This window comes from Micromesistius poutassou (assembly GCF_964030765.1).
Source record: "Micromesistius poutassou genome assembly, chromosome: 2".
NCBI lineage: Eukaryota > Metazoa > Chordata > Actinopteri > Gadiformes > Gadidae > Micromesistius > Micromesistius poutassou.
This window is the reverse complement of record NC_140272.1, coordinates 8081289-8097640: the sequence shown is the minus strand read 5'-3', so window position 1 is coordinate 8097640 and position 16352 is coordinate 8081289. Positions and strand designations below refer to the sequence as shown.

At 43.9% G+C, this 16352-nt stretch overlaps 1 protein-coding gene across 1 annotated transcript; it reads right to left on the bottom strand.

Annotated features, from left to right (window-relative positions):
• Nucleotides 1-4392: 4392 nt before the first annotated feature.
• On the bottom strand, nt 4393-14563 carry LOC311339406 (protein phosphatase 1 regulatory subunit 12B-like). Its single transcript, XM_084464786.1, has 7 exons — nt 14238-14563; nt 8817-8833; nt 8467-8626; nt 8140-8250; nt 7051-7104; nt 6899-6949; nt 4393-4773 (listed from the first exon to the last, which is right to left on the bottom strand). Exons 1-7 carry the CDS (start codon nt 14361-14363, stop codon nt 4687-4689), a joined length of 606 nt encoding a protein of 201 aa, XP_084320912.1. The 5' UTR covers nt 14364-14563; the 3' UTR covers nt 4393-4686.
• Nucleotides 14564-16352: the final 1789 nt, after the last annotated feature.

Genomic DNA, 16352 nt, shown 5'->3' with positions numbered 1-16352 from the left:
CCCCCAACCCCCCAACCCAACCACCAGACTAAAACCTTGCATTGCATGCACCTCATGATCTACATGCGGCTAGCCCCCCCGGCTGCCCCAAGCTTGATCCGCAGAAACAAAAAGATAGAGAGATGGTAGAGTATTGGTATCGATTGGTGAACAAACCTGGAACTCATTTGGTTTTTTTTTCGGTTTGGTTTTTTGTTTCGTACCCAGCACCACATTTGCTTATACTATAAAAAAAACGAGTGGCAATGAATGTTTGGGTGATTGGTTTGTGAGTCTTTGAATGTTGGTTACATTTGAGGGTTATTTTACCAGGCTTATTTTTTAAAGTGCTGGCACTCAGTGAAAAAGCTAGTGGAAAAGCGATCCAGCTGATAAAGTGTGGTTTAGTTAGATGCATTATGCATGCGTTGCTTATAGTCCCTCCTCGACCCTCTCCATAAAACCATGCGCAGTATTGTATCCCCGCTAATATGTGTGCTTTAACTTTGAATAAAAAGTACTCTAGTACAGGGCTTCTCTCGCATAGAAATCTATTTAGGTTGTCAAATGCAAACGTGTATGGGGTAACGATTTTGGATGGTGGCAACTGCAAAAACAACTGCAAAAAATACTGAAATGTCTTTTTGTTTTTAGTTTTAAATGAACTGTTGAGAGGATTGCCTTCGTTTTGTCGTTTGTGTCGTGGTCACGTCGGAGACGGAGCACGTGTGTCTCGCTCTTAAATTCTTAGGATTTAATCACCAAATGTGATGCTGTGATACACAGCACACACCATGGCCACCTGCATGGAGATTCCGTGCCTCTGTGTGTGTGTTTGCCTGTGTGTTTGTGTGTGTGTGTGTGTGTATGTGTGTGTGTTGTCAGACACACACACACACACACTCTGAAGGGAGGAGTAAAAAGGGTGCCTTGCCCGGGTTGGACAATGGTTCGCTACGTCGTGGTCAACTCGAGGACTTGAGGCTTTTGTACTCGGTAAGTTATCAGGAACGCTGTGAATGTGTATGGAGTTTCCTTTGACCACTTTGGATGTAACACCTTACTTATCCATGGACAGAGCAAAGGGAAAGTAAGAAGGGTGTGCCAATGTTTCTCAAACAACTATGCCTCTGTTGAATGTTTACGGTCGAAAGTAATGCTGTTCAAATGCTTTTTTCTTTTTTTTTCGGGCCTGTCGACCACTTATATTTGATTGTATGTGTATGTTGTTCATATCAGTATTTTCCCAATGAATCTATGACGTATTGATTTTACCTAGAGGGGGTCAGGTCGCACCATTTCCCAGAGCTCTGCGATCACACCTGCGACCGTACCATGTGTTTGCTTATGTGCGTTGCGTTCCCCCAGCCACCGTATGAAACCTTTTGTACAGTAAACGTAGGACCATTTGCCCCGAGACAAATGGACAAAGCTAAACCCAGCATGTATCATGCATCACAAATACTCTTTTCTTTCCCTCTTTAGTCCCACACTGTGTGTATACCTATCTAAAAAACCAAAGTACTGCAGCGACACAGTGGTATTTTTGCTACCATGGCTTGTATGTCCCTGCTTTCTTCATCGCAGGGCAGAGATTTAGAGGAGGTTTAGAGGACAGGATGTCCCCTCATTCCGGGAGGAGGGTTTATGGGAAAGGATGTCCCCTTGTTTCCTGGGAGGCGGGTTTAGAGGACAGGATGTCCCCTCGTTCCGGGAGGAGGGTTTATAGGAAAGGGTTTCCCAGACGACAGCAGAGCCGTCGCCTGACTTTCACGCTGTCTTCCCCGCTGTATACATAATGCATTGCGCAGACTTGGTTGAGATCAACGCATGCGTCTGCCACAAGTGTTGTACATAGCAACGGCATGTTTTAAATAGTAAGCATTCGATTTAAAATTGTGTATGAGTGTGTGTGTGTTTACCTTCCATGTCATTTTGATAATAAAACTCAAGGAGAAAAAAATAATGCACAGACTGCAAAGTGTATGTATTTTTGCATATTAATAAGTGTGTAGGAATGAATGTAACGTGTATGTCTGAATAACCCAGGTGCGCTGACTTGTGAAATGCCCTCCGTCGGTCCATCCTGAATCTTTACTTTCACTTTTCCGTGATGATACGAATGCACGTCCTCTGTTGACATTGTGTGTGTACGCGTTCCTTCCCCAGGTGGGTTGGGGTCTGGGGGGGGGGGGCGGGGGGGTGTCCGACTGGGCTACAAGTCATGCTATGACTGGTTAACATCTGTTCGTGGTCGTCGCTGACGATAACATGGATTACAAAAACAAAAAAAAATAAAATGCAGAATATTAGCCGTAGTTTTCTAGAAAAATGTACCGTAAGTGTTACCTTTGTTTACTCCTGCCAAACGGGTGTCTATTGAGTCTGATGTGTTTCTGTATTCCTGTGTTGATGTGGTGGATGTCACTAGCATGGACTTGTAGCCTCTCTCCTCATTACAGTGATCGGTCAATGCTCGTGCTGGTTTCCTATGCCGTCTGTAGTTCTGGTTATGGCTTTTGAAACACACTGGAAAGAGGTGTGCACATACACACACACACACACACACACACACACACACACACACACACACACACAGGCACACTTGCACATACTTGCACACACACACACACACACACACACACACACACACACACACACACGCACACGCACAAATACACGTACATACAGCCATGTGCACGTACACATGTGCACAAACACACATGCACACAGACGTACACACACACACACACACACACACACACACACACACACACATACATGACCACACACACCATCTAAAGTTAATTTAAATGACATTCAGAGCCTGTTTGAACAAGGTGGAGCCTAATGAAGAGTTATCGAACCTTTCCTCAAATCGTATAAAATGTTTATTTTTAATCACCAGGAGGAATATTTTAAATAATCCAATGCAATATGTATCATATATATGCTGCCACCTGAGCATGCTTTTCCATGATAACAATATTTGTGAATTTTCAATTTATTTTATCCATGATCAATATACTCAAAAGACTGGAAAACAAAAGACTGAATATACACATTCACAAATACCGCCATTGTAATTATTTACATTGCAGTTAGCTCTTTCTATTGCACTTGACTATGGATCCATGTGTACCTTCTGAACTTCCCTTTAACCTCATCTCTGAATATTGTTCTGGTCACCTCATGCTATACCTGGTGCTCATTCCGGGTCATTCCACGCATTGTGTCATCATTCACTCAACCAATAAGCTGCCAGCGTTCTGTTCCACCCCCCCCCCCCCCCTTCCCCTGTTACTACGTGTATTTGCAATAGGACCAATAGAACCTGTGTTCCTTTATTTGATGTTTCTCTGGTGTACTTAAGGAAAAAATAAATGAATATCTCTTTATATATTGTTAAGATTTATCACTTCACTGCAGTGCAGGCAACGAAATCCCCGTCTTCCTCGGCGTCAGAAGCGTCTCTTCTTCAGACCAGAAAACAAAAGCAGAAGAGAATTCGCAACGCAATACTGCCGAACCATAGCTGCTTCGATAGCGTTCTCCTAGCTGGGTTCCGAAAACCGGACGTAGCCATCGTATAGAACCTCCAAATAACTGCTAGATTGTATATATATATTTATATATATTTACCTGGTCTTGAGTCAATAATACCACTTCCCCAGCAACACAGACAAGCTGGTTGGCTGTCAAATCAACCCTGGATTGTGTTTGTCTTGTTGTAGAGGTGTGTGTGTGTATGTGTGTGTGTGTGTGTGTGTGTGTGTGTGTGTGTGTGTCCGTAGCCGTGCCTTCTTTGTGATTTGCATGATTGGTTTCCCTCCTTTTTGTTTTCCCGCCAAAAAGAGGCGTCAATACCTTATACCCCACGTTGTCTCTGTAGAACAAACTGCTCACGGGAACCAAACATATGGGATGTGGTCGATAAGACGTATATTTATCTGTGAGATATGAGATTATCCTAGGAAATAAACTCCTTTTAAGTAGCTTTGGTTTGTGTGTGCTTTGTGTATGACGTTAACATTGCTTGCTACGGTTAAGAGGCGTAAGACTGCTTGTTACTGTCAGTCAAACGGTGGTGCTATCCTATAGCTAGAGTCCGACAGATATATCTGCTGGCCAGTATTGGAATCTGCGTAAATGTTTGTCAATATATAAATCAAATATCGGCCAATACATCTTTATTTTAATATTGGCCGATATAACGGTACTTTTGGACTCCCTAATATTGGTATCGCCCAGGAAGATCCCGTATCGGCCAGGCTCCTAGTTTTGTAGAAACACCACCGGAACAGATATAAAACAGCATAGACATTCAACCTAATTACTTATTCAAACATTTTTAATAAACATTATTATTAACAACAATATATAAACTCTGAAGGTAATATTCCTGTAGAACGACCCACCATCGAAGGTTAGACGCCAGTGGATACTTTCTGGGTGGGGAGTGAATATGTAATGAGTTTGAATCATTGTTAAACGGAAAACAAAGATCCTCAACATCCCTTAGGGAACAACAATAACACACATGAACATAAACAACACCTCAATATGAAATACTGCTATTTTGTGCTCCCTCCCTATCAGCCCCACACACACACACTGGTTTTCAGAATGGGTCCTAACGGTGTTGATGTAGAGCCGGTGCTTGGTGCCAGGTGCTTTTTCCACCGCCACCCTTGCGGTGGCTGTCTGTTATTTGGACAGTTTGCTGATGACCCGGATGAGGGCTCCGTTCTCGTCCTTCAGTCTCTGGTTCTCCGTGGTGAGCTCCGTCTTGGCCTGGGGAGACAGCAGGCAGCAGGGGATTCACACACAGCTACACACACATGTACAACATGTACAACGCATACATTATCACACACACACACACACACACACACACACACATCAACTTATACATTATCACACACACATGTACAATACAACTTTATTAATCCCCCGTAGGAGAAATTGTCAACTCATACATTATCACACACACACACCCACATCAACTCATACATTCTCACACACACAAACACACACACACACACACACACACAAACAAATATAAACTCACGCACACACACACACACACATACAAATCTAAATGTATAAATTCTCACACACACACAACAAAAAACACACAAATATATACTCATACATTTGTGCACACAGACATACAAACACACACAGACCAACCCACACATGCAATAACACACGCCAACACACACATACACTCATGCGATTATGAACCCACATCATATGGCATGCTGCTGTCGTCGCCTCAAAAACAAACACTTCACCTACAGAGTCATTAAGCAATACAACACTATGCAGGAGGACTGCAAATCTGCAGGAGATGGGCACACACACACACACACACACACAAAGGCACGGATGGGAGTACACACACACACACACACACACAGAAGCCCACATGCCCAAATGCACAGACGGGAGTACACACACACATGCACACACACTTGTGCACGCACACACATACAGAAAGCCTGCTTGTGCCAATGCACGGACGGGAGTACACACACACACACACACACACACGAGACACAAGAGACAGACAAACAAAAGAGAATGACATGGGCGTTTGAATTGGTTTGCGCTATGGTGGAGTGTCTATTTCCAGACAGGCGTCCTGGGTTTATTGAGCCCACTGCCTCCCTGATAACAGCAGTGTGTTGTTTGGATTCCCTCGGGAGGGCGGGTGGGAGACAACAGACATTTGTCCTGAAGCATGACTGCAGAGGGATACTCAGGCTTACTCCTGCGAATGTCAAAGCACTCACGCTTTCCGCAGTCTGCGCTAGCCTGGAGAGAATAATGGTGACAAGCGGTGCGGGCTCACCCCGCTGACGGCTAAACGCCACTGCACAGCGAGCACCGGCGCTAGCTCGTGGAGGAGAGTAGCATCAATTAACACATTTATCAGCAATTACCAGTGTTAGCTCATTGGGTAGCATCAACAACCACATTTATCACCGAGTACCGGTGCTGGCTCATAGCATAGCATAGCATAGCATCATTGGCCACATTTATCAGCAAGTACCCATGTTAGCTCATTGCATAGCATAGCATCAATGGCCACATTGATTAACAAGTACCCATGTTAGCTCATAGCGTAGCACCAAAGGCCACATTTATCAACAAGTACCGATGCTGGCTCATAGCATAGCAGAGCATGAATGACTGCATCAAACAGTAATCAATAGTGTGCAGGCTTGCCTTATGCTGGCCAAGTTCTTCCCCAGTTCGCCTCAGCGGGAATTTGACTTCCACCAGCCTCGGTGCCAAAGGCTTAGCCCACTATACCATCGGACAGGGCTTCCAATCTCAATACTCAAGCGGTCGTATTCATGTATTTGTGTTTCTTTGTTCTTTGGTGCAACTTGAGCTAATTTCAACCATTTTAGACTAGCGCATAGCGTAGCATCAACGGCCACGTTCATCATCATTAAGTACCCATGTTAGCTCATAGCGTAGCATCAATGGCTACGTTCATCATCAAATAGCTGTGCTAGCTCATAACTGTAATTGTTAATAAAATAATCTGCCCTCGGCCCATAACTTGAATGATGTTACAATCACGTTCAAGCTACAATCAAGTTAAAGCATGTTAGCTCAAAGCTAGCATAGCATAGCATTAGGGGCTACATTATCAGCAAATACCAGAGCATTAATCAATACGTGCCAGTGCTCACAGCGTAGCATAGCATCGTGTTCTGCATTTATTAATAACATAACAGTAAATGTTAAAGTAAATTTGATGGAAGATGATGAATACTAGACAGATGGCAGGATGGAAAGAATGAATTTTACATATTCATTACATATATTTTGAAGCAATCAACGTTAATTAAAGTAATTTATACAAACAATTGACCTTCAAATTGGGAGTTTTTTGAATTACCTTTAATTCCTCTTCCATTTCGGATATTTTCTTTTCTAAATTTTTATTTTCCTTCAAAAGGAGAAAACAACAAAACAGATGTTAATTCCCTGAAAACTATTTATATCTCCATGATTCAGCACAGTGTAAATAAAGGTTGTTCAAAATCAAACCTTCTTCTCCGTCTCCAACATGTTGGCGGCTCGATCGGTCGCTCTTCTTCTCTGCTGCAATAAGAACAAACAGAACATCAACGCACATTACTTACCGCGTCTCCTATAAACCTACGCCTTGATACTGCTGACATTCTCACTATATAAATATGAATATAGGTAGAAAATACATGAAAGTGAATCCAGACATAGTTCAGTAGGTTCATGGTTGTTATCACTAGATGTTATTTGGTGATACCGATGCTGTTAAATCCACGGGTAAGCGATGCCTGGACCTTATCAGGGAACACAGCAATAAGACACATTTTGAGTGAGCAACCATGTGATTGACAGGACTGCACCTGGAAGACCTCTATCATCTGGTCTCCCGATCTATTTTGAAGTTCAGATTCACTTCCTCTTAACCTGTTTTCACAAAATCAATGTGCAGTTTACCAGACGGCCACAGGGGGCGACATTGTGCAGCTTTGTCTTTTGACCACCTAAAGAAAAATGTGTTCTTAATACAACACGACTCATAAAGACAAACTGTGGCAGTAGGTCTTCTACAGTGAAAACGGTTTTGCTGCAGTCATTATTAATATGTGTCGTCGGGTCGGAATGTGTCGCAACTCAGAGTTTTCCAGTTATTTTTTTAAACTTAGATTTGTGGCACTTGACATCTTTGTGTACTTAGTCTGATTTTGATTGTTTTCCCTATTCTCAGACTCCCTTGTAAGTAGCTGTAAATTGTCGGCAAACTTACTTAACGTGAAATTACTGTTGATGACTCATTCATTTTTCCCAAAGCCCAAAAATAAATCCTGAAATTAATTTTCATCTCCTGTCTATTGTTAGAGTGGGTCAATTTATAATTGTGTGAGTGTGTGTGCATGAGTGTGTGTTTATGTGTGTGTTTGTGTGTGTTTGCGTACAAGCGTGCATAAGTGTGTGTGTGTGTGTGCATGAGCTTGTGTGTGAGCGTGTGTGTGTGTGTGTGTGTGTGTGTGTGTGTGTGTGTGTGTGCATGTGTATGTTTGTGAGCGTGTGTGTGTGTGTGTGTGTGTGTGTGTGTGGCTGTGTGCTCAGCCCTCTGAGTTGTGTTTAAACCTGTTGTCCTGTGACTCTCCCCAGCTGGCTCTGGACTAGTGCCAGCTCCTCCCTGCTCGTGTCCAGCCGGCTCCGCAGCCTCCCATTGGCTGCCACAGCTCCCTCGTACAACTGACACACACACACACACACACACACACACACACACACACACACACACACACACACACACACACACACATACACACACATTGTTCAGTGGCTAAAGTCTAAATAGGAACCGCATTAACAGTTAATCCAACAGGACAATGGGTCTCTGATGACGTGTTGACAAGGTCAAAGGTCACGAGGGTCCCCAAGGATCACACTCGGAGGGAACTCACTCACCTTCCTGAAGTCCTGACCCCCCAGGTCCTCTTCGGCCCTTCTGCGGGCCGAGGGCCGGCCCTCCCGGGATGAGAGGTACGAGTCCGGTGGACCCCCAGGTCTGACCCTGGAGACGGCAGGACCCAGCGAGTCCGGCCTGGTGACACCCAGCGAATCCAGCCTGGTGAGAGGGAGAGGGAACTAATGTCCATCGTATTCCTCAACATGTCTATCGATCAGGATTTGTGGAAACATTTCGATTTCATTTTGCATTATATCATGAGATTGTTGTTATAATGTAGATAATATAATCAAAGATAATAGATAATCAAATGACATGGATTGAATAATGGAGATTGTAAGATATTTACCTTGAGAGTCTCTCTTGCTGAAACAGAAAACACATTGCCGCCGTTAAAAGGCATGTCAAATAATTGATTGATTGATATGATACAACCGATGAGCTGTGTGATTACTCTTCTCACTGTGTGATATTTAAACACCACCACACCAAACACCACTTAGCGAATAAGGGAAAAGTAGGCCTCAGGGCTTTCTGCATAAACCAAACCAATAGTTAAGTTGCTGCAACCTAACCAAGTAATTATGTTGACTAAACCTAACTGAGTGGTAATGTTGTCTAGACCTAACTAAGTAGTAATGTTCTCTAAACCTAACTAAGTAGTAATGTTGCCTAATCCTAACCAAGTAGTTAAGTTTCCTAAACCTAACCAAACTGTAACCGAAAACTGAAAATGAAAGTAAACTTGGTCAAAAATGAATACAGGATACAAAGGATACATAAGAATACAGGACACTTCCTCTCTACATGAACCAGGTCTCTACTACCACCTGACTTCCTGACTCCCTCCTGCCAGAAAGCTCTCTGGCCCTGAGATCTGAAAGCCAACATCTCTGGTGTGCTGACGGAGCACAGAAACACACAAGGAGGAACAAACCTTTATGGAGAGGAACATAGGTCATGTATGGTGTTGTCTTTGTTTGAGTGATAGCTTGTTTTTATTTTATTTAAGTTACAGTACTATCCCATCTAATTGTCTACGGGCCTATAGACAACACTGACTGCGTTTACATGCTGGAGCATAATTGTGTAATGAACGTATTGAGTAAAGATTGGATTCATGTAAACAGGTTTATTCGATCTGCTTCGCCAAAAGGATCGTCTCAGGACCGGATTTGCGAAGTCGATAGGATAGCTGGGCTTGAGCCGGTCATAGGCGGCTATCTACCTGCATGTGTACTCGATTGTATTGTATTGCCGGGAGTTTGCGTCCTGCGCATGCTCGAGAATTTCGGCCGGGGATTTCACCCGGAAGTTCTATTGCCGCCGCCGCAGCAACAAGCTCCATTTGTTCCCTCATATGCATTTGTATTAGGGGTGCACGATAATTATCGCGCCGATAACGAAATTATTACGTCATTCCGATAAGTCCGATATCATGATGAATAGTCCCGATAACATAGCCTATATAATTTCAGTGCCCCTCTCCCACTAACGCTAAATGAAAGGTCTTATCGTAACCCTAAAAGTACACATCATACAATCAATTACAATACATGAGTTCACAGCTGCACACGTATATAGAAAATGTTTATTTGTATTATTATGTTACACCTTTCCTGCTGTCGGCTCCCAGACCGTAGTCGAGAGCACAGGGGAGACGTCGATGTTCTCTCGGGGGTAACACCCTTCCCTTTGACCGGCAGTAGGTCTGCTTATAGGTCGGAATATGGTCGGAATAAAGTGACCGCCGATTATTGACAGGCTGGGTATTTTATTCTTAGTTTCACTAATGTTACAATACACGTTTGCACAGACACAACTGGACTCGTTTGTTTCTTCACTAAACTGACACACGCTACCGCTCACTCTCCTCACTCGTCCACTCACACACCCACACACACACTGCCATTCTCGCTCACACACATGCGCTACTCTCGTAACACTTATTATTGACAACAGTTAGCTGAACATTATAGGGTCCCGGCCTTCCACTCCCTGTTTTCTCAGTTAAACACAGATATCAACTACATTTGTCCCAGTGTTTGCTAGATGTGAAATTAAGCAAAAGAAGACGCTCTCTTCCTCCGGTAACGCAGACGTTTGCGACGCCTTTCTTATTCGTTGTTTCTTCTATTTGTCTGTAACTCATGCTCCAATCTTTCATCGATTGATGCGGATGTTGTGGATGCGACGGAATATATGATGCATCGCTGCAGCAATATTTAAGATGATCACGATGAGTTCTGCCCATTCTGCCTCCGTTGCTGTCTGCGGTCAGACCAAAACACCTGAGTGACAGGTGCCGTCAGATAGTTTGTTGTTGCTTTTACGTTGCCGTGAACCGGAAGTGGCTTTAGTACCTCTTGTTGAAAGGACTACAGCGCCACCTAGCGTAGCGAAGTCAGCCAGGTCTCCGACCATTATTCCAATCTGATCCGATGTATGTATACTCAGACAAGTGACAGCCGCCCCCGTCGAGTGGCAACATTGTTATATGGCTTAATCCATGATAAAACGATCTGGTCCGATCATGTAACCGCAAATACTAAAAATGTCATTATGACCGGAACTGTAATTCCGTTTAAAATAAACGCTGTGTGGTTGTTTCTAGCCAGGAGTGGTGTCACAAAATACCAGAGTGGAAATGCCCATCTCTCACTTTAAGAACTGTTTGAAACACTGTCTCAAAACAAAGTAATACGATGTCAACTAGACCAGAAACACAGTGTACTTTAGGTAATCTAGCCCTAAAATAAACACTCTTACGCTAACAGCCCTAGACTCCAGGAAGCAGGCTAAAGAAGGACATGAGAAGAAGTCTCTTAAATTAAGAGAGCAGCGGCAATGACAAACACAACCAAAGAAGGTATGGTAGGGGGGAGAGAGAGAGAGAGAGAGAGAGAGAGAGAAAGAGAGAGAGAGAGAGAGAGAGAGAGAGAAATGACTGGGATTTATGACTGGCTGGAGCCATTTGTTTGTAGTCAAATAATGTCCTCCTCAACTTGACTATAAATCTTTGAATCTCGTAAGAGTGAGTCGTTGCAGGTGGAGAGCGGTGGAAGCGAGAGTGAGAGTTGAGTGAAAGGAGTGTGTTGTGTTGAACCACAGAAAGCGTAGCTCAGTGTTATCTAAAAGATTTGGCTGAAGGCGGTTTCAGATTTTCCACTTCAGCTCAACTCTTCAGAGGGCAAAGACTTCAGAGCGAGGCTGTGGGCACTCCTTGAGTGAGACTTGGTTAGGCACAATAACAAACAGATCGAATCAGACCAATGGGAAAGAACATAGCTTTATTTCTCTGAAGGGATTCTTTCCATTATGTTGTCAGACACGTATAATAATATTTTTACTAGTGTCAGGGGCAAAAACAAGCACTTTAGGAGCATTGATGTAGTACATTGATGTACATTGATGGGTGCCATTTCTCTGAAGAAATTGGTTACATTGCAGCCCAGTTCGGGGATTACGGCTGCAGCCTCCTTGGTCAGTACTCAACAAATTAAAACAATAGTAGTTTCCTTAAGTCCCTTAGACTCACAATGATGATGGGAAAACTGGTCCTGTTGTCCAAGTTGCAAGATCAAGTACTTATCCATAAAATGTGTTTGAATAGAACATAGAGAGACAACAGAGGTGTGACAACGATGCCCAAATATCTAGGAAGTCAGGGTCGCAAGACTTTTCAGTCATAGAAACTGGAATCACAGGGCAAAAAGTAGAACAGAACAACACTCCAACAGATACGATGACTTTGAGCAACCTTGAGCAAGCCAGGACCTAGCACCTGTGTTATCACAGAGCGTTCTGTCAACCCGTTACCACAGGGATGCATAGGCTACAAGGGAGAACTTTTCCACCATGGCACCACCTCTCTGATCTGGCGATTTTTTTCAAAGAGACTTACAATAAGTACATTTGTCAGAAGAAAGAGAAAAAACAATATATCACTGTCGGTACAGTAAGGAGGTTCATAGAACCAAGTACCAAGCACTAACAATCGTTAGGTTAACCCATTCCCTGTATACAACTAAGATAGCTAGGATAAGATGCTACACAATGCTAAGTACTATTTTGAAGTGCAAGGACGTACGACATACAATAAGTGCATACATTAAGTGCCAGGAAGTACAACATACGTCCTGGCATACGTTTATGTCAACACGCTGTATAAGGGGAAGGGATATTAAAATAGACGGCCGGTTAAGAATAGAGGTTTGCTTCACAGGTTCCTTGCCAAGTTGGGGCCGTTGTTAATGTTCTTCATTCTATCATCCTATTTGGGTAACATAATGTGCTGCTGCGTGCTGCTTGGAAACCGCAGATTAATCACACCAGCCAAAGCAAACAAGGCAGCTTTTTCTTTAGGATTTGAGAGCAGCATGGTCTTATTTAATAGACTCAAATAAACCTAGGAGCTGGAGGACTTCCCGAGTCCATCTCACAACGTAATATCACATGGATCCACCGAGCCCCGGCCCCGGATCCCAACATAGTGAACGGAAAAACGCTGAAAGGGAAGCGATGGGACGAGTGTGTGGGTGTATGTGTGTGTGTGTGTGTGTGTGTGTGTGTGTGTGTGTGTGTGTGTGTGTGTGTGTGTGTGTGTGTGTGTGTGTGTGTGTGTGATTGCGTGTGTCTGCGCGTGTTTGTGCGTGCGTGTGTGTGCTCGGGATGGGGGGGATGAGGATGAAGAAGAACAGACAGTGGCTATAAAAAGTGTTGAGACACAATGTGTAAATAAAGGTTCTCTCGGTTGGCATTTCAAAGCGCCGTGAGTCACCGCTGGACTGTGTGCCAGCGGCGGCCACCGCCACGCAGACTCTCCTGATTAACGAGCGCTCATCATTCATCCCGTTCCAGACCGATGAAAGCCCCGGTGTCGGAGCCGGCCTGCGTGGCGCGCATTCAAGGTGGACCGGAGGAAAAGAGTACCGACTCCTGAGGAGCTTTGTGCCCTGGCTCCACGCGGCTACTTCCTTAGCCTTCTTAAGCCCGGCGTGGCACCAGCCCAGGAGAAAGTTTGGTCCCTGCTCCGCGCCAGCCAGTCAGCTCTATTAGCTGTCTTTCTAGCTATTTTCCCGAGTGGAAACTATGAGCATCTCCCCCGGGATCAGGGGAGGGGTAAACAAGCATAAATACTGATTTATACCTTCCCAGAAAACCGTTTATGAGGCACATCTCCTCTTCATCTCCTCCACGTCTTTTGATCGCTCTCCATCTCTTTCTCTCTCTCTCAACCTCTCTTTCTCTCTCCCTCTCCCTCCCTCCCTCTCTATCTGAGCACTTGGCAGAGGTAGACAGAACCTGCTCCGTACACATTATCCTCTCAGTTCCTGTTATGGTCTCATAGACTCTTCCTTAACAGTCTTATTTGCAATGATATCTTAACTTTAAGTGACATGATGAGTTTACTAACCAAGCTACCGCAGAATAAGAGGATATTATTGCATTTTACAATGATTAATTACAGCCACATTTTAGCAGAGATCCCACTATTCGTTGTTTAGCTTGTGTAATAACACCCCAGGGTGGGAGATATATCTGGGAACCAGAGCTTAGCAGTTTGGTTTGACAACAAAACACTTCAAACTCTGTTTATTTATGCTGGCTTTGGCATTTCCTGCAACTACACTCGTAAACACACACACACACACACACACACACACACACACACACACACACACACACACACACACACACACACACACACACACACACACACACACACACACACACACACACACACACACAGGCAGTGAGTGAGCCCTACCCTCTGGCTCCTGCTACTCGCGTGGGGTAAAGTTGTTGAGTCCAACAGGGACGTCCTGCTTCGCGTCTGATCCGGGTCGGCCGAGAGAAGTGATGACATCCTTGTTGCGGGCTGCGGGCCATTCATTTAGGGCCCTTCAAACACACATATAATATATTCCCACGGGCTCTCTTCCTTATTCCTCAGCCGGGGAGGGAGAGCGGTGGAAAGGCAGGACGCTCAAGGACGGATCTGCCGTCCTCAACGGTTCTCTTGCGACCGCGGGTTCATCAGCCACATGGTGGTGGTTTCCACGGTGATCGAGAGGAGGGCGGTGGGATGGGGACGGCGGAGTGGGAGCACTGGGCTACAAGTGTGAGAGAGTTTAGGAGGAGGAAGCGGAGAGGTCAGGGTTGGAGGGGGGCGGAGGAGGTGGTGAGGGGGCGGGGTAGAACGTGCACGAGGACGACATGAGGATTTGGCAGAAGGTTCAGAAGAGGCCTGTCAGATAAATGACCGCTCGTTTAGGATTGCACGCTGATATGTTGGCACGAAATCTCCCTTATTTCATTGCTTCTTTCTTTGACGTTGAAGTATTTTCATTGCTTCTAGTTTTTGACGTTGAAGTTTTAATTTAGTCGATCATGTAGCGAAGACCGTTAAACAACACATTTGATTATCTATATAATGTCTATAATAGAGGGGGGGGGGGGGGGGGGGGGGGGGAGGATCTTAATCTAGACCACTAGACGCACTAAGTTCCCCTGTGAGAATGGGATGGGATGGACTCCCAGCGTTACCAGTGTCTCCAAGCTTTACTAGTGCCTCTCACCCCACCCGTTACAGTCGCTTCAGGAGAACGCAGGTACTTGAAGACTAAATAAGTCAGTGGACTGACAGTGATCTCCAGAACATGAACCTGCTCTGAGCATGCAGACAGAGGATGCATGATGACATCTGCTGCGTGAAGGTTCCAGGAGCTGAATTTAGATTATTTGGCAAATTTATTAATTTAGCGTTTTGTAAATTACCATATTCTTCTTATTATTTTTGCTTTATTAAGTATTGTTAACTGTTATCAAGTATTCATAGCAGTTTATTTTCTTTATCTATCTATCTATCTATCTATCTATCTATCTATCTATCTATCTATCTATCTATCTATCTATATGTGCACACAGGCCAGGGGATGCTTACTGACTGACTCAATATGGTTTGTTGTAGTAGTTTGTTGGGCGGACTGGTTACACCGAACAATCCCATTAGGCCTACCTTTAGTTTGCCACCCGGTCCCTCCCCCCATCGTCCCCGCGGGGAACCCTACCTCTGCTCGATAATGATTAAAAAAACCTCAAAGTGTGAGAAACACACAACAGTGTGGGTATTGATGGCCTCTCTGCCAGAGGAAAAGCCCCAAACCAACTTTTGTGTGACATGAAATCTTTAGATGGAGTGCAATTGATACCTTGTTCATTCCAGCCCACCACTCAAGAGGGATGGATCACTACCCTCACCAGGGCAGCCAGAGGAAGCGACCGTAGGTTGGATCATTCATTTTCTGTTGTGTTGGACTTGAGAAACTTGTGCTTTCAAAAAAAGTAACCTTATTTCGTATTCAAATGACATAAATCCTTATCTGCAAGGTAACTTAAATCCAAAATGTCAATACATCACTTCAGAATAAGTTTTAGCTTTTTGAAAAAAATTGATTCTAGCAAATATCACTTTCCAATTTCACATCCCATTTATGCTGACCCCGAAAATCTGATCTCAGTTAATATTACATTCAATAATTGGGTGTTTAAATAGCCCAAGATTCTCATGGTTCAAAGCTGAAAGGTAAGTCTTCATACATTTCCATTAGAGGTGGTAAACTATATTGTACTTAAATGTTCAAATGACAAAATGTACCTTATTTAATTTCAAATGATCGCAGCCTCATTTCTTCCAATTATCCTGTATCATTTCTTGTGAATTGCATTAGCATACCTGTCTACCAATATAAAGCAGAAATATAAGGTCAATTTTGCTACAAAACGCCATCTTACATACATAATATACTATTATATTTATTATTAGGTTAACACTTTCATTGAATCATTATCACAACATTTAGTTTGCAGTTGTAGCTTTTTA